The sequence below is a fragment of the Erpetoichthys calabaricus genome, chromosome 8 (assembly GCF_900747795.2).
Source record: "Erpetoichthys calabaricus chromosome 8, fErpCal1.3, whole genome shotgun sequence".
Classification (NCBI taxonomy): domain Eukaryota; kingdom Metazoa; phylum Chordata; class Cladistia; order Polypteriformes; family Polypteridae; genus Erpetoichthys; species Erpetoichthys calabaricus.
This window is the reverse complement of record NC_041401.2, coordinates 175331922-175351412: the sequence shown is the minus strand read 5'-3', so window position 1 is coordinate 175351412 and position 19491 is coordinate 175331922. Positions and strand designations below refer to the sequence as shown.

The 19491-nt window shown below is 42.1% G+C and overlaps 1 protein-coding gene across 6 annotated transcripts in view; it reads left to right on the top strand.

Annotated features, from left to right (window-relative positions):
- agrn (agrin) overlaps positions 1-19491 on the top strand; it is a 553557-nt gene that overhangs the window by 168667 nt on the left and 365399 nt on the right. For 4 of the 6 annotated variants that reach the window (XM_051931030.1, XM_051931027.1, XM_051931029.1 and 1 more), the window contains exon 3: positions 10298-10318. The exons of the other annotated variants lie outside the window; for them this stretch is intronic. In XM_051931030.1, the coding sequence (XP_051786990.1) occupies positions 10298-10318 (21 nt within the window). The remainder of the gene's footprint in view (positions 1-10297; positions 10319-19491) is intronic. 6 annotated transcript variants of the gene reach the window in all.

The window sequence follows — 19491 nt, the reverse complement described above, 5'->3', positions numbered from 1 at the left end:
AAGCCTTTGCTTTTTCCTCAATTAGATGTCATCAGGCTATTACTTTTCACGATCGTCCTCATCCAAGTTTCTGGGTTTCAATAACAAAAGCACTATCCACAGAAAAACACTGATTTAGGAAGTCAGGATTGTTTGCTGCGTTTCTTTAACTTTTGTTGATTTCTCAACTGATTTTGACTTTGCCTGTTTCAACTTTGATGTCCCATTGCTGTGTCCTTGTGAACCCTTTTTTTATCTTGGATCTTCATCACCATCCTTGTGGTTTCAAAACACCCAGGCCCCTGAACTGGATTAAGTGAGTTTGTTGCTGTATTTTTTGGTTTTAATGCATTGAGGCTGCCATGTTCATTCCTATTGAGATTTCAATGAGACACCAATTGTTTCCTTTATTTTTCCTTACTTATCAACTTTGTACTGAAATGGGCACTTTTATGCAGCCCTAGCCCAAATAATGCCATTGCAGGTAAGGCAAATTTGTGAAAAAGAGTTTTATTTTAAAAATAACAACACAGAACAGTATGGGCTATTGGAGACAAGTGGGTGCAAAACATTATTTGTGGCTGCTAGGTTATGACAAATGTGTGCTGAGATTTTCCAGGTCAGGAACTTTCAAGGAAAGGCAGGTGTACTTACTAGGGCGCAAAAGAGTGGCAATGTATTGCATGTTGATTAACGTACTCTATACACATGACAATAAAGACACTCTAAAGAGTAGGAGCAACAGCAAACCTACAGTCACAGGAGCTGACCTAAAGAATGGCTAAAGTCCTGTCTCTCAGGGACAAGTGGCTGCACAGTTCTTTCTCCTTTCTCTGTGCACTCATCCTCATGCCAGTTGATCCCTTGGCAACACTAATTTGACTGACTCCAAGCTTAGCAGCGGCCCACCAGTGTCTCCTTACAGGTGTACACTACTGCTGTGTGTATCAGCCTTGTTGGTCCGGAAGCTTTCATTTGAGTCACAAAGGAGCTCATCCAGCAAATGAGAAGGTGGAACTCTCTTTGTCATCTGCCTGTGAAAAATCTTTATAGAGATCCTCTGTGCCAACTGCCAAGGGCCCTCTCCCCCGCCATGTATTTATATGTAAATTGCTAAAATTCCTCCTGGCATTGACCACTGCATATCGCTGGGGGCATCTCACTGCCAGCTGTCACTGGAAAACATCCAAAGGGTTAAGAATCTCTGTCAGCTGCCAATAACATGTCTTAAATTTTGAACTCCATGCCAGTGGGGAGTTACTTCTGTCGAGTACCAATAACAAAATCATCATAGATGAAGTTTCTGCCAACTGGCCTCGAGTTGCCCATCCTATTAAGTGCCATTGAGAATCCTCAGAAGTGGGAGAGCCAATCAAAAAGAGATGCCTTTGCCAACTATCGAGGAAAAATCTTTAAGGATGAACTCTGCCAAGTGCCACAGAAAATCTCCAGAGGGGAGCTGTCTTTGCCAACTAATTTTTAATGAATATTCATTGATATACTGGCAATTGGCATTCCTGAAAAAAATCTACAGGAGTCACTAGTTGTACCAATTATCACTGAAAGGTTTTCCACTGGCTAATGGGAATTATTAAAGGACAAATTGTTGTTTCAGCTGAGAACTGTCTAGCAGGTTAGCTAGATGGATAAATAGCACTTTATTTGCCCCAAGAAGGAAATTTGGCTTTTTACAGAAGTTCAGGAACATGATATTACAACAAACCTGAACAATCCCTTCAAACACAGACAAGAACTACAAAAAAGAAGAAAGAACTTAAAAGAGCAGTCAGAGTATCTTAAAGGTGTTTTACCGTAGGTGTGAATGAGTCCCAGTAGCATTTCTTGACACACTTCTCTGCCAACTACCTATGAAGCATCTGTAAAGTCAAGCTGTCTTTGCCAGCAACCACTGAAAATTTCCAAGAAGGTTGTCTTTACCATCTAACAGTGAAAAATGTAAGATTAAGTCTGCCACAAAAAACTCCTGAGGGTCAGCCACCCTTGCCAACTATCAATTATATACTGTATACTCACAGAGGGACTCTGCCAATTGCCTTAATGAGGAGGAGTCTCAAACTTAGCAAAATGGGTGTGGGGTCTCCTAAAAGGACTATAAAGGCAGGGCAACAATAAGGAAACTCAGCCCAAATGCAATCTTTCTCACAAATGTTAGCTGCAGGCTTGTGGCCTAGTAGGACCCAGACATATATAAAAAATATATCAAAATCCCCACAAGATGGAGGATGACCATAAATCCCCATGGTTGTGGACAAAAAGGCCAAACCAAGAAATAGGAAAAGCTCAAAAGAGCAAAGATAAGCAATCCTACTGCAAACAAGTCTCAGTAACCAATCTGTAATCATAATCCTACAACAGAAGCAAGAAAAACAAAAAATCCAAAGAAAAATAGCAATTCTCACAGAACGCCAACTAACTCAATGATTTGTTGATCTGAGTTTACGCCGTAAATAGCCAGAGAGAGGGCTCAGGAGTGGTGATGTCAAGGTGGCCCCGTCTCCTGCAGCCCCAGCCACAAAACACAGGGAATGGAGGCAAATTTGAAAAGACAGCACTTCATAATAGACCTAACAGAAAACACACAAAAAATACTTCAAAAACAACAAAAATAATAAAATATGGTACATTAATTTAGTGTGTGACTGAGACTGAGAGAAAGACCATAACAAATGTCAATGAAACGTTTCTAAAATGGAACTCATCATAATAAATGGCACTGAAAATCTTTGTGGAGGAACTCTGCCAGCCTGTAATAAATGGAGTTATTAGAAGGTATCTGCAGTGGTGACTTACTCTGAAATCAGTGGGAGCTTTGGATTGAAAATTTTGGTGGGACCACACAGACCTGGAGGTGGAATGGAGAGAGAGATGATGTTGGAAGAGGCAGAGTCCTATTGGGGAACCATTCAAAGATGGTGTATGTTTGTGTATGTGTGTGTGTGTCTGTGTGCATGTGCAAAGAGAGGGAGAAGGAGAAAGAGACCATCGGGCTTGCAGAGCAAATCTTATAATACCCACACCTCTGCTTAAAAGCATTTGCAGTGGAGGAACCTGGCTTGCATCAGCTCTTGAAGTTGGGTAAAGATGGTGTTGCCTGTGACTAAAGCAGTCAGCAGTTTGAGGTGGAGGCAGTAGAGCGAAATTGCAGGCAGTGGATGCAGCAAAAAAGATTGTTGGAGTTGTATGAGAGATCAGGGTGGCAGCAGTTATGTTGGAGAGTATTTGAGGAAAGAAGTGTCCTTGTCTGGAAACAAGGGAGAGACACTGCACACACAGTGCATTACTGTACCAGCACCAGTGATGCTAAAATTCCGGAATAATAATGACATAGATGTTCATTTTGTGTGATTTTCTCTCAACATATTGTCAGTTCAGTACAACTGAAAAAAGACAGTTCTTAAGATATATTAGCTCTGAAAGCAAATGGATATTCATACATTTCCAGTTTTTCTTCAATGAGCAAACTGATAAATCGTGCTTTTAAATGAGTAATTGAGGTGATAGATGACAGTAATGTTGACTACTCCAAAATAGTGAGATACTGTATACAAGTTCACAGACCCAGTAAAATCAACCAGTGCGTTATTTAAAGATTTCAACCTTCAAACAACAAGAAGAAACTGAAAGAAACTGCACAAGTGTCCACCTGAGCAAAGGTGTTGTGAGAACAATGCGGGGTCAAAGGGCAAGAGACCAGCGGTTCTAAGTAGAAATAAAATTTCTCAGGCTCCAAAAACAAGTATTTTTTTCTCACTGAGATTCTGCTGGGGCAAGCTCAATCTGACTGGAACCAACTGAAACTCCAACAAAGGGCGCACCCTTCTGCCGTTGAGAATGTCTTACAGGCAGAGCTCCCTCTGGTAATGAGTAGTTGAAAACCCCACCATAAGTACTAGACTCTCAAGGTGGGCAACATCCTCTGGATAGTGTTAAACCACAGAAGGAATGCTTCCTTTGCCAGCCACCACTCAGACATTGTTTGCCAATTTGTCATTGAGGCCGCCAGGGTGCCACCTTGACCAATCTTTGAAAAGTCTTCAGGCTAAAGAAACTAAAAAAAGTGAAATGAAGGAGAAAGCAAAGTGAAATACGCAGGAGCAAAACTGAACCAAAGCGTGGCCTTCGGAGTGGGCAGTCATTACCGGCATACCCTGTCATTATGTCACCATGTGACTGTGTAAGCTGCTCACTGCTGGTTTGACTATTTGGCTATCTGAAGGTGGCAATGCCCTTGGGAACTCAATGACAGACTGGGCAGTTTCTCCTTTGTCCCATACCGCTTTATATATTCAGCATCTCAAACTGAAAGAATGAATGGCAGGAGTCATAAAGTAGTGACTTGCATCAGAGGCAAGGGACTGTGGCATATTCAGCGCACCATCCTGAACACGCCACTTAACCTTGACCACATTTCCTCATCATTTTGCTCACCTCTGGTTGCATGTTCATAGGCAGGAAAGGAGACCGCCAGTCTGATAGCCAATTAGCTCCATCTTCAGGGCTGTGCTCTAGACCCCTAGTGTCTTCTTGCTGAATGTCAGCCGTTCTCTGCATACAGAGTGGCCTTTCTTGCTTTCCACTTTGCCTGTCTCCTTCCTGACAGTTTTATTTCCTTGATGGATGATGTCAGAGCGCTCTGCGGAACCACTTAACCACTCTGCACGGGAGTTTCTATATTAAGGGTGGCAGCCGGGACATTGTGTTCAATTAAGTTCCGAGAAGGGGGAGTTGTCCTTCTAATTAACCCGTCCTTTCTTCTCGGACCATCCAATTACGGCATGTACCACGGCAGCTTTGATTAGCTGATGACAGTGGAAGGATGCCACACGCCCCGACTTCATTTCCTAGAGCCATTAACAAGCCCCCTACCTCATGCCATCTCACAGAAGATGAGCCTCAGACTGCCTTTTTAAAACGATGTCAGATTCATCTGATGCATGTGTGGTATTATTGCAGTCTTTTGCCATTGCGCTTATTATAAAACAATATATAAAACAAAGATTGATTGATGTTTGATAGTCATAGCCAGACTGGGAAACTGTGTGCTCTGTTTCATTTTAGTTAACATCAATTTTGTGTGCCCTTTTTGTCCATTTCAAGTTATTGGGGCTGGAGCCTGTTCTAGCAGAGTCTGGCCTCCAGGTGGGGCACATGTTCACTGACTCACTTAGGTATTGGTGGTCTACCCCTCTTTTCTCATACTTACTTCCTCCCATCTTGGAAACTTTGGGAGCCAGGCCTAGACGGGATACAAGTCCATCACAAGGTGTACCTGCAGAGACCCACACACACTCATTCACACTGATCCTTTATTGTATATGGAGGGTGGCACTCTGGTTTGGACTGCTGCCTCGTGACTCATGGCCCCAAATCTGGGCACTGCATGTGTGGAGAGTGTGTTTTTTCCCTGCGTTTGGGTCTCCCACGTACTTATTCCAAACTGGCTTCATGTTTATAGGGTCTGTAGGGTCCTGATTGTAAAATTCTTCCTTGCATATGCTAATCAACACTTAACACATCTTCACTCTCCTGCACCACAATTAGTGAGTATAAGGATCTTACCCCAGAGCGTTGTGCACGAGTGGGCTCTGCGCCCAGACCAGGGTGGTTTCCTACCTTGAGTCTAATGTGACCAGGATAGGCTGCATCTCCTCAGTAATCCTGAATTGGATTAGGTAGGTTTAAACATAGACTGATAGATCCTTAAATTACATAAGTTTATGATGACCTGCAGTGCTCTGCCTGTCCCATTCGATTGTGAGTTCACAGGGCTGGACAGAGTTGGGTGGCAGAGTCTTGAAAGCACATATGTCGAGTGCCAAGGTTTCACACACGTGTGTCTTACTGTTTTTAGATCACCAGTATTCTGCCTGTGGTATAGACTGGTGTATCCTGAGAATTACGTTGCCGCTGTAGAGTTATGTGTTCAGGAAACTGTGGTACCTGTATGGAGTGATTCATATACAGTGATAGATAGTAGGAATTGTAGAGGCTATACCAACTAATGTATACTGGGAACTGTGGTGCCTCTATTGAGTGATGTACAGGGGAATTGTAGAGGCTATACCAACTAATGTATACTGGGAACTGTGGTGCCTCTATTGAGTGATGTACAGGGGAATTGTAGAGGCTATACTAACTAATGTATACTGGGAACTGTGGTGCCTCTATTGAGTGATGTACAGGGGAATTGTAGAGGCTATACCAACTAATGTATACTGGGAACTGTGGTGCCTCTATTGAGTGATGTACAGGGGAATTGTAGAGGCTATACCAACTAATGTATACTGGGAACTGTGGTGCCTCTATTGAGTGATGTACAGGGGAATTGTAGAGGCTATACTAACTAATGTATACTGGGAACTGTGGTGCCTCTATTGAGTGATGTACAGGGGAATGGTAGAGGCTATACTAACTAATGTATACTGGGAACTGTGGTGCCTCTATTGAGTGATGTACAGGGGAATTGTAGAGGCTATACTAACTAATGTATACTGGGAACTGTGGTGCCTCTATTGAGTGATGTACAGGGGAATTGTAGAGGCTATACCAACTAATGTATACTGGGAACTGTGGTGCCTCTATTGAGTGATGTACAGGGGAATTGTAGAGGCTATACCAACTAATGTATACTGGGAACTGTGGTGCCTCTATTGAGTGATGTACAGGGGAATTGTAGAGGCTATACCAACTAATGTATACTGGGAACTGTGGTGCCTCTATTGAGTGATGTACAGGGGAATTGTAGAGGCTATACCAACTAATGTATACTGGGAACTGTGGTGCCTCTATTGAGTGATGTACAGGGGAATTGTAGAGGCTATACCAACTAATGTATACTGGGAACTGTGGTGCCTCTATTGAGTGATGTACAGGGGAATTGTAGAGGCTATACCAACTAATGTATACTGGGAACTGTGGTGCCTCTATTGAGTGATGTACAGGGGAATTGAAGAGGCTATACCAACTAATGTATACTGGGAACTGTGGTGCCTCTATTGAGTGATGTACAGGGGAATTGTAGAGGCTATACCAACTAATGTATACTGGGAACTGTGGTGCCTCTATTGAGTGATGTACAGGGGAATTGTAGAGGCTATACTAACTAATGTATACTGGGAACTGTGGTGCCTCTATTGAGTGATGTACAGGGGAATTGTAGAGGCTATACTAACTAATGTATACTGGGAACTGTGGTGCCTCTATTGAGTGATGTACAGGGGAATTGTAGAGGCTATACCAACTAATGTATACTGGGAACTGTGGTGCCTCTATTGAGTGATGTACAGGGGAATTGTAGAGGCTATACCAACTAATGTATACTGGGAACTGTGGTGCCTCTATTGAGTGATGTACAGGGGAATTGTAGAGGCTATACCAACTAATGTATACTGGGAACTGTGGTGCCTCTATTGAGTGATGTACAGGGGAATTGTAGAGGCTATACCAACTAATGTATACTGGGAACTGTGGTGCCTCTATTGAGTGATGTACAGGGGAATTGTAGAGGCTATACCAACTAATGTATACTGGGAACTGTGGTGCCTCTATTGAGTGATGTACAGGGGAATTGAAGAGGCTATACTAACTAATGCATACTGGGAACAGTGGTGCCTCTATTGAGTGATGTACAGGGGAATTGAAGAGGCTATACTAACTAATGCATACTGGGAACAGTGGTGCCTCTATTGAGTGATGTACAGGGGAATTGTAGAGGCTATACCAACTAATGTATACTGGGAACTGTGGTGCCTCTATTGAGTGATGTACAGGGGAATTGTAGAGGCTATACTAACTAATGTACAGTATACTGAGCAGTGTCTCTGTAAAGTGCTTTATAACGGGAACGGTGATACTTACATGGAATGATTTGTGCTGCTAACCGTTGTGTCTCTGGTGTGCATCTGCAACTATGGTGCCAGGCTTATGCCACATAACCCGGGTCACTGTTTGTGCATTGTGCAGTCATAACTGATGAGTACCAGTGTGTGTGTGCCAGCTCATTTCCCTCACTTTTGCACCATTGTTTAGCAAACTGTGCCTTTCTTGTCTTCAAGTTCTTCTGGTGGCCATTCACTTCAATTTTTTTAATCTTTGCCCTCAGCTTGATGAAGTATGTGTTTTAGTCATCATGTAAATTCAGTCATGTCAATGACACGGAAGGGGCCATCAGCAGTGTCCTTGCATTGAGGGGTTTTTGTAGATTAAAGATTAGCCCATGTGAACAGAGCTGTGGCTTGGCATCTTGTTTTAAACAGTTGGGCTTTTGTTGTGCTGGTGGTGGTGACGTGACCCATGGAGCCCTCTTATCAGGGCAAACTGTCTGGGATTCCAGCACCACAACATCAGCCCTTCAAACTGTGTGATATCACTGCTAGAATAATATTTACCACCCCAGTACCACCCAGACAGTCTTGTCAAGCTTGCCAGGCTATGGTAGTCTTCACTGGGTTTGAACCTATGCCAGTCTGACTTCTCAGCTGAAAAAGAAAAAAAGGACTATTGAGCTGGCACATAATGCCCAGCCACCAATATACTAAAGTTTTAAAATGTGCCTTCTTAAACATGTAGTCTGTCTAGTACAGTAAAGGATGAGGGGCAGGAAAAAAAGGCAGAAGAGGGCCAGTGGAGACCACCTCTCAGCGACACTGGGGCTGGACAGTGTGCTAGAATGAGCAGGGTTGAACGGCTTTGCTGTTATTGACCAAATGACATTCTCTGTTAGTCAAAGCCAACAGATGTGTCACCTTCTGGAGAAGGTTATGCAAAGTGTTTAAAAAGGCATAAACTAGAAAATGAGACCATAATTGGACATTTCTGTTCAGTAGCTTGAGATACTGTAGACATACTGGAACAGAAGAGTCTGACAAACGGCCAGCAGCTGGACTGTGACTTGTGCTCTAGAACTCCTTAAGCAGGTTGACGGTCCACGTTGGAGCTGTGTAGTCACACAAATGGCACGTCTTTATTTTCAGGACATTGGCAAAGTCTTAGGTTTTATTGTATATATCTTGCAGTAGAAAACAGGACCTCCTGAATGGACTATTTTGTTGCTTTCTCCTATGATCGTCACCTCTCTAAATCTATTATACAGTTTCTTTACTTACTGTCATCTGGTGTCTATGGACGGTTTTTGCAGGACTTTTCCTATTCTTGAAAATGTTTTACTTTTCCATTGGTTAGATTCAAGTTAAAGGATTACAGATTAAAAGCCGTAGAGCTTTTCAAATTTCCTTTTCTTCAACATGCAATTATTTTAATGAATTTCCTTGTTAAATTTTAACTGGTAGGGGGTGACTTTAATTTTTTTTTCTGAATGTTATGTGTGAAACCATGCAAGCACTTTAGGTGCTGTCTGATGATCGCTTAAAGGCTCCTTAAGCTGTTGTTATCCTTTCAAACTTCTCCCTGCTGTCCTTTTCCAGTATAGAGCTGAGCAGTCAGAATCTGTCCAAGCAACATCAGGAGCAAGGCAGGAGGTGACATCCACACACACATGATAGGCTGGTGCAGTGGACTTTGGAAGGAAACCAGAATCCTGGAAAGGAAACCACGCAAACTCCACACAAAACACCCAAACTCTGACTGGGATACTAAAGCTGTTAGGCAGTGGCATGGCCTACGGTGCCAATGTGCTGCCCCTTGTCCATTTAATTCTGGGTCACAAGAAAGCCCATCCCATCCTGGTAGCAAGTCTAAATAGGAAATCTGTCCATTTTAAATTGTGACATGGGCAGGTAGAAACTTCTATTTTTAATGATCCCCCAGGGGTTGCCTGATCCTGCACTGTGCACATCTATGGTAGTGTGCTGGGCACAAGGAGTCGTATTCCTTATTCATGTACTAGTTTTCCTATAAAGTATACCCTTGTTTCTTATTTCTTCTCTTCTTTCCAGTAATGCTCTCTTTTAACCCTTTCAGCCCTGCTTTTAATTTAATAATATCTGCTCTTGCTCTTCAGGGAGTGAGTATTACTGGACAATTTCTCAAAATAGGTCAGTTTAACTTCAAAATCTATGTCAAATTGTCATTCTGTATTTATTTAATTGTACGCTTTATGTCTTGCTCTGTCACTGGCTAGTGCATCAAGTTTCACCTCTTTTCTTCATTTTATTGTGATTTCTTTTCTCCTTTGGGATTCAAAAATCAATGCAGAATGTCAGATCTGGGCTGAGCATTAGTGAAATGCTACACAGGAATGCCCCAACTGTATACCTGCCAGTCACTGATTCTGCTGCTTTGCTAACCTTCATTTCTCTTTCTCTCTCCTGTTTGTTTTTTCCTTTTTTGCACACTCAAGAACATAGGATGAAGGCTGCTGGTGAGTACTGTCCAGTCCACCCATCTCCTAGTCATCATTCTCATTACTGAGCTTTTTTCCATGCATACCATCCATAGGTGACTGAATGTGCCAACCACAAGTAGAGCTGAATGGTAGAACGTCAAACCCTGCATACTGTATGTCTGACCAGCCTTGGAGTCATGTGCTTTGTTTCTGTCGCTCATTTATCTTGAAATTTATTTCTTTCACTGTTTCGTATACATTTTGCATTTCAAATGATGTTCAGTTGTTTCCTCTGCTAAGACACAAATGTTGTGACCCGCCAACAAGTGACATCCATGCCGATTTGAATTGTGAGTCCATTATGTGTAAATTGTCTCAGGTTTGTTCCCTAAGGTGAAGCCTGCATATTTTCTAAACCGCTTTATTCAATAACAAACATACAAAGAATCTTAAGAACTGATGCTGCACTGTCTACTGAGACTTTGGATGTTATTACACTCCACGAGATCTGTCAAACAATATTGGCCTCTTCTTACTGACCTCATCTGTTTTAGACTACTTAATAAAATTATTAGTGTGAAAAACACTTGTCATTATAGATAGATGATAGATAGATAGATAGATACTTTATTAATCCCAAGGGGAAATTCACATACTCCAGCAGCAGCATACTGATAAACACAAAGTAAAGAGTGATAAAAATGTAGGTATAACAGACAATAACTTTGAATAATGTTAACATTTACCCCCCCCCGGGTGGAATTGAAGAGTCGCATAGTTTGGGGGAGGAACGATCTCCTCAGTCTTTCAGTGGAGCAGGACAGTGACAGCAGTCTGTTGCTGAAGCTGCTTCTCTGGCTGGAGATGATACTATTTAGTGGATGCAGTGGATTCTCCATGATTGACAGGAGCCTGCTGAGCGCCCGTCGCTCTGCCACAGATGTCAAGCTGTCCAGCTCCATGCCTACAATAGAGCCTGCCTTCCTCACCAGTTTGTCCAGGCGTGAGGCGTCCTTCTTCTTAATGCTGCCTCCCCAGCACACCACCGCGTAGAAGAGGGCACTCGCCACAACCGTCTGATAGAACATCTGCAGCATCTTATTGCAGATGTTGAAGGACGCCAGCCTTCTAAGGAAGTATAGTCAGCTCTGTCCTTTCTTACACAGAGCATCAATATTGGCAGTCCAGTCCAATTTATCATCCATCTGCACTCCCAGGTATTTATAGGTCTGCACCCTCTACACACAGTCACCTCTGATGATCACGGGGTCCATGAGGGGTCTGGTCCTCCTAAAATCCACCACCAGCTCCTTGCTTTTGCTGGTGTTCAGGTGTAGGTGGTTTGAGTCGCACCATTATAGAGGTAGATCTGTTTAGACATGACACCAACTTGCAATAGAGTTCCATTATTAAAGTTTGAATTCCTTCTGTTAATAAAAGAGTAGTGAAACACAAGGATCCATAGTCCTAAAATAAAATGCATTACTTCTGGAGTCTCGTTTTATCGCACTGTTCTTATTTCAGCAATGTCATTTGGTCCACATTTAGTAAAATTTGATTTTCAATGAGCAATAAGCAAAATGCCTCTACTTATGAATCCTGAACATGTACTGTATGTGCCATGTCCTGGGGGATTATTGATAGATGGGATTGCAGAGACCATGCTTTTTTATATAATAAACTTTCCTGGCGAGCAGTAAATTGGCCAACATGTTGCAGTGGCCTAAAATTTTTGGAATTTCCAGAACATATTAGGCTCTATTAATGATTGCTTGTCTGTGTTCTTCCGTGTCCTGTCTACTTATTCTTCCTTGTTCTTCACTTAATTGCCTTCTGTGATGTGCTGGAAGCTCTGCAGAGGTTACTGCTCTTCTTTGTGTTTCTTCCTGTTAAGCTGTTGCTTGTGACATATTGGGCATGGGCAATTTTCTGGACACTTGGAAGATGTAGCTGCTGTTCTTTTTTTTTTTCTTCTGTGTTACTGGGTCTGTTGATCACTTCACCATATTAAACACAGGAGCACAGTTCACTCAGAGAAGGTCACCGTTATCTAAAATTTGTTGAATTTCAAGACCAGAGTAGGTCATAAGCATTTGATTAAGACCAAGATAAAGGTTCTAGCTACAGTAATCCCTTGCTACTTCGCGGTTCACTTTTCGCGGATTCACGACTTCGTGGATTTTATATGTAAGCATATCTAAATATATAACGCGGATTTTTCGCTGCTTCCCGGGTTTCTGCAGACAATGCGTCTTTTTACTTCTGGTATTTGCTTCCTCAGTTGGTTTACCCAGTTGATTTCATACAAGAGATGCTATTGGCGGATGGCTGAGAAGCTACCCAATGAGAGCATGCAGTTAAGTTCCTGTGTGCTGCTGATTGGCTCAGCGACGGAGTGCTGCATTAACCAGGAAGTCTCATCTCACTCATTCAACATTAACGTGCTCTTGCTACTGCATTCAGGGGATTATCACCTTCAATCGTCATCATTTTTACTGCGCAGCATATTCATCACGTCATATATAGCTACGTGTACTTCGCTATACAGTAAGTGTAAACTTATCTACCGATTTCATATTGCTTAGCAGTTGTCCCTGTTATTAATAGAGTAAAGTGTGGGTTGTAAACAATACAGGGAGGGTTTAAAAACGTCCAAATACACGTTAAATAATTAAATAAATATGGTGTCCCTACTTCGCGGAAATTCAGTTATCGCGGTCGGCCTTGGAACTTTTCTCCCGCGATAAGTGAGGGATTACTGTATAGTGGTTCATGAGTAATCACGTGATAGACAGCATTTACCTTAGCACTGTATACAGGGGTGGGCAAAAGTAGATTTAAAACATGCAGGTTATGATTATTACAATAGCTTTATTAGCTCAATAGCTTTATTAACTTTATTAATTCAAAAGAATGTCACAATGGTGCCTTGCGCTTAGGTACAATCTCGTAAGTGATCAAATTGCTGGCCTTGCGTACTCACAACTGTAAACTTCTTTTTGCCCACCCCGGTATATTATACTCACTGTGCCGCCCATCCAAGACAGTCATAAGTAATCAACATTGCAGTGCAGCATCTATTAGAATAGGAGAGACATGCATGCTTCCACCAGTTTTAAGAAGGAGCTCATTTATTCCTGAAAACCTCATTGTGGAGTGAATTTATGTAAATCAAAGAGCAAGTTGCTATTGATTTAAATAGAAAAGCATTTTTAATCTTTCCCTGGCCCCAATTTCTGTTCAAATAACACTTAATTACATGAAGATGAACAGAATTAGTTTAATAACATTAACCATCGAAATAAACCCAAATAAGGCATTTCCCTTCATTAAACAACGTTTAGTAAAGTGCTTTACTTGGACTTGGACTCTTTTTCTTTGGCTTTTCAAACTGGTTCACAATCTGTTTAGAGTTGTGATGCCCAGAATAATGTGTGAAGACTTGAAAGCAGCACCAATGCCAAGGTGAGTGAACCATACCACGTGAACGTACAACTGTACCTCACTACAGCCTGCAGCAGAGTTGCCTTGTTTGGCAGGCTGCCATCTGCACAGTATCTGGAGGCGCATGTCTCCAACATCTAGTTATACCCATCCAGCCCTGACCTGTTCGGAGGCTACAGTGAGGACAGTGTCTGAATGTAGTGGTATCAACTGTGGAAATAAGTGTAACTGGAACTGCATGTCACTAATGTCCATCCCAGCCCCTAATATCCAGCCCTACCTCATTTGGAGGCTGCAGTGAGGACAGTGTCTTAACTCAGCATTAGCTCTGAGAATGACTGAAACTGGGATTGCACATCATGAACCCCTAGGGGCCCACTCTAAACATCCAGGCCCACCCTGTTTGTCAGACTGCTGTGAAGTGAACTTGGAACAACTGCATAGATCAGTGCTTCTCAAACTGTGGGGCGGGCCCCCCTAGGGGGGTGCGAAGTAACAAAAAGGGGGGGCATGAAGATGTGAAAAAAAGAAAACAAGAATCGAAAATATGAAAAATACATCTATTGAAACCAAAACAAATTAACTTAAACTACACTCTGATACTAGAAAAATAAATATAGAGTTAGATAAATGTCAATAAAAGTTAAGTAGGTATAATATAATATCCATCCATTTTCCAACCCACTGAATCCGAACACAGGGTCACGGGGGTCTGCTGGAGCCAATCCCAGCCAACACAGGGCACAAGACAGGAACCAATCCCGGACAGGGTGCCAACCCACCGCAGGACACACACCAACACACCAAGCACACACTAGGGCCATATCTAGAATCGCCAATCCACCTAACCAGCATGTCTTTGGACTGTGGGAGGAAACCCACGCAGACACGGGGAGAACATGCAGACTCCACACAGGGAGGACCCGGGAAGCAAACCCAGGTCCCCAGGTCTCCCAACTGCGAGGCAGCAGCGCTACCCACTGCGCCACCGTGCCGCCCATAATAAAATATGCATCTATGATATATCATTAATTAAAAAAGAACAAATTGGTGTTAGTGGGCTCCTTTCAAAAAAAACATTAGGGGGGGGTGCGATTAAAACTGTTATGAAAACTCGGCTTGCAAATACTTAAAGGTTGAGAAATGCTGGCATAGATGATCGGGTGTTCACGTTTGTGGCGTACATTACAAAAGTATCCCTCTTTCTTCTAGAATTTTCCTAAAGCAATTGTTCCTAAAACATAGGAAGCCAGCACTTTAGGTAATGACTAAGTAAAAATTGAGCAGATTTGCATTGTCCTTTTGTTTTCTTGTTTAGTTTTGCAACAAAATGCAGTATATTGGAGTACAAGTAGCCATTTGAGTTCTAAAAAGTGGTGAAGTAAAAGTCAAAGTAGACAGAAATTTTTACACTCAAGTAACGTAGATGTATCACCCAAGCTTACTCAAGTATTGCTCTTTTTTTACTCAAAAATGCTTTCTCGCTTTCTTTTTGTGTGTGTTAGTGTGCTCTTTTCTGAGGTGGCATTCTGTCCAGGGTTGCCTTGCTGCTGAGATGTTCTCCAGCTCCCCATGAATCTCTTTTGAATTACTGGTGCTCATAAAGTGGTAGTCTTTAACCTAACTAGTTATATAAGAAACAGCAGCTGGGGTAGCACACACAAGGAGGCCACCGGGCTCTTAGTCTACTGTCATTTACCTGAAGGGCTGTAGTTAACTGATGACTGAGGTCTATCATCTTTCTAAGAAGATCTTTGTGGATTAATTATGAAGTGGAATGAAAGCAGAATCAGTGAATGCAGAGCTTGTCATGGCAGTCAGGTTGTAAAACGAGCTCCTGGGAAGATAATCCACTTTAAAGACAACTAATATTAGTTATTGGCCTCCTGAGAATTGTAAAGACAAACCATCTTTTCATTTCTGGCAGACACTTTAATAGAGACAAATGGCTGGAGGAAGCCATCAGAACATAACCACTGCCGTTAGGTCGTAAATCAGTAACCAAAGATTGAAATTTGCTTGTAAGGAAGTGGCCATTACCTGGTGTTTGAGCATGCAGCCTGAAGTCTGGAGTGCATGTGCGCTTTATCCCAGTTCCAGATTTTTGTTCTGTATAGTGATTTTCATTTTGTTTTCTAGTAGATAAAAATCCTGAAAGTAAGTACGTACATCTGCGGTGGGTTGGCACCCTGCCCAGGATGGGTTCCCTGCCTTGTGCCCTGTGTTGGCTGGGATTGGCTCCAGCAGACCCCCGTGACCCTGTGTTTGGATTCAGCGGGTTGGAAAATGGATGGATGAAGTACATACATATTGACTGGAAATGTTAAAATTAGGCAGACAGAGGCATTTATATATGTTTATATTGTAAGATCAAATGTATAATATTTTTGTTATAACACTAGATACCCAAAACGTCAGTTTCTAAAATTAACAAAACAAAACATAACATTCACAAACCCACCTAATCCAATTCAGGGTCTTGTGGACCTGGAACATGTCCTAGCAGCATCAAATGCAAGACAGGAACCAAACCTGGACAGGGCACCAAACAGGATATATTTGACCAGTTTTACTGAGTTAACTGAACAAACATGTCCTTGGGGATTTGGGTGGGTGAGAATGAGTGTAGCATCTTCTGATTTTCTTTGAAAAGAGTATTTGAAGCCCTGTGACAGAACACTGACAGAGAGATCAATGTGGCTGTGATCAAGGGATGTGACATGGTCTACCATAGGCATTGTAAGATCTTTGATTTCAATGACTCAAATGTGCTCCTTTAAACAATCTGCTAGCTGCCTCCCTGTTTCACTCATGTAGACCACTACAAGAAATCCCACGAGAAATGAAGTAAATACGATTTTTGAACTTCCAAGAGGCCTGTTGATTAAAATGTAATTTCCAAGAGGGACCAAGTATAGGGTATTGTTGGTGACATATTTGCAAGTGACACAGTGGCTCCAAATACAGTTTAAAGTGCCTGGTGTGAAATGTGGCTTTCCAGTGTGAAGTGAGCTGTGGATGAGAAGTTTGTGTAGGTTTGGTGCTCGATGGAAGGAGATCAAGGGATGTTTTAGGAAAAAATATTCATGTGGAATGATCAGTCTGCATAATGGGGAGATTGTGTTTGATGACATATGGCCCCTCTTATGAGGTCTGCTCCTGGCTTGAATAAAGGCTCTGTCCACAATGTGGGAAGGGTATCGTCTCTCAGTGCTTCATTACAGAAGTCAGCCTTATCACTGCAGAGCTGGTGGAGTTTAAGGAACTTTAAAAAAGGTAGTGAATTTTTAGTATGCCATGGATTGGAAGGGGGAGCCAAACCGTGGACTGGAGCATTTGTCCATCCCAAGTCAGTAGAGTTTTATTAACCAAGGATCACTCCAGCACATCCCTACACTTACTTAAGGCCCGATCTGTATAGGTCAGTGACGTGGGAGCACCAGGAGAAAATCCACACAGATACCAGGAGAACAAGACACTCCACATAGATAGAGACATGGCTGGACTCAAACCCAGGTCACTGAGGCTTTGTGTCAACAGCACTAACCATTGTGCCACCATGCCATTCATCAATCACTCCTTATTTTACAAAAGTGTATGGCAAAGCAGACAAAGTCTTCTGCTTATGCAGAGAGAAGCAGAGAAGTGTAAAGGGATGCAATCTGCTTTATTCCTTTTAACAATGCCATCTTTGTTATGCAAACCCAGCGCTGATCCAAATCACCTGATGGTTTTGGACAAATTTCAAATACAAGGCAGGACAGCCGTCCCTTTCAGGAATGAGATGCAAGAAGCTTGCCTGTCACAGCCAGCGCAGATCTACCTCAAGAACAAAAGCCATTTGATTTAATGGTCACCTATGTTCCTCGGCAATCTGAGTTACAACATCTGTTTCAGAGCAAACAGCAAACTGAGTGCTGACCCTTTAATCTCCTCTAACATCTGGTATGAATATTCCACCTCATGAGATTCTGCTTTGGGAGCTGTCAGGAAGCATCAGAGAATCAAGCCCTGGCTGGGACTCCCAATTCTGTACATAAGGCAGATCATTTGACTAACGCTGGGGTGGGAGAAGTCAATCAGAGACGGATGCGGGGGGCACTCGATTTAAATAACCTCTAGCACTGGCAGCTGTGTGAAATCCCTCTCAGGGTGGGTTTACAGCTGTACCCTGCGGCCGCTGTCTCGTCTGGTGCTCGTCTTGTCATTTAACTGCCCCGCTCTGATATCCTGGCAGCGGCTTCATACAAGGTGGCTCTCATGCATGGGAAATGGCTTTGGATCAGATTAGCAGTGGGGGGCCGCAGACACCTTATGGTTTCCATTTCACTCCCACATTTGCTTTTTCTAGTGGGTTTAGTGATTTCATTACCTCACACTTTCACCACCCAAAAGGCAATTTTGACTTTGTTTTTTGAACAATCCATGCATTTCTTTATCCATGCATTATCTGGAGTCACGCCACCTTGGTCATGGACATGTGAGTAGGACAAATAGGTAAATATGTAAGGTACTATATGATATAGTAGATAAATGTGTATGGCACTGTATGATAGATAGATATATACAGTAGATACCATGGAGATCGATGGTCTGCCAAAGCCTCACGTTCACACAACCAATACCTCTATCACTGAAAACCAGATGGAAAATCCAGTGTTAATGAAAAAGTCATTAAATCAATTACATTCATTAGGAGCTGTAATTGTTTTTGCAGGTGTTCTTCATCACTGCTTCATTTCCAGTACATTCTTTTCCTTTCCTGTATGTTATGCTGTTCTTTTGAAAATGGACAGAGGACTGACTCCCATCTGAACTGTGAGGGAAACAGCACAGTGTCATCAACCAGTCTCCCCTTGAAACCTAATGAACTTCACATGCCTGGTGGCCTTAAAACGGTTTACAGAACAAAAATTAGAGAAATAAACGCATACAGATGCAGAGAGAGATTTATGTAGGTGTGATTAACACTTTTACATATGTAGATAAACAGAAACTAATATGTTATGGATATTTTGAACAGGTTTACATTGTATACTGTATATTGTTTGGCATAATTTGATGTCTTATGGATCTGGCACCCCAAATTTAAACCCCATGCTATGCCACATCACTGGGTCTATCAGGCTTGCATGGCCTCCTTAGGTCTGTATGGTTTTGCCTACATATCGTCCATTTTTCACTTCACGTCCTTCTAGAGTTTCATGTGATGTTCATTGATAATTCTGAGTTTGCCTTCTGTGTGAGTGTTGTTGTGGGCACGAGTGGGTGGTCTGCTTCTTGCCTTGTGTCCAGTGTAGCCAGGATAGGCTCTGATTCCCAGCAATACCGAACTGGATTAAGTGAATTTTATGAGTATGCATGTGAGCACTTTCAGTAGCTGTCTCTCAGAAGTACTCCCTGTTAAATATTATATGTGAACAGATGCATGGGTAGATCTTGGTAGCTGTTTATAAAGAGTTAGGATCGAGGGATAGATAGATGGATAAATAGATAAGTACTGTATAACAGATATGTAAAGTGCTATAAAATAATGTGTAATATAGATGTGTAAGGCACAATGTGATTGATACTGTATACAGTGCATCTGGAAAGTATTCATTTTATTTATATTTATAAAAAGTAAAATTTATTTTTAATAAATTTGCAAAAACCTCAAGTAAACTTTTTTCACGTTGTCCTTATGGGGTGTTGTGTGTAGAATTCTGAGGAAAAAAATGAATTTAATCCATTTTGGAATAAGGCTGTAACATAACAAAATGTGG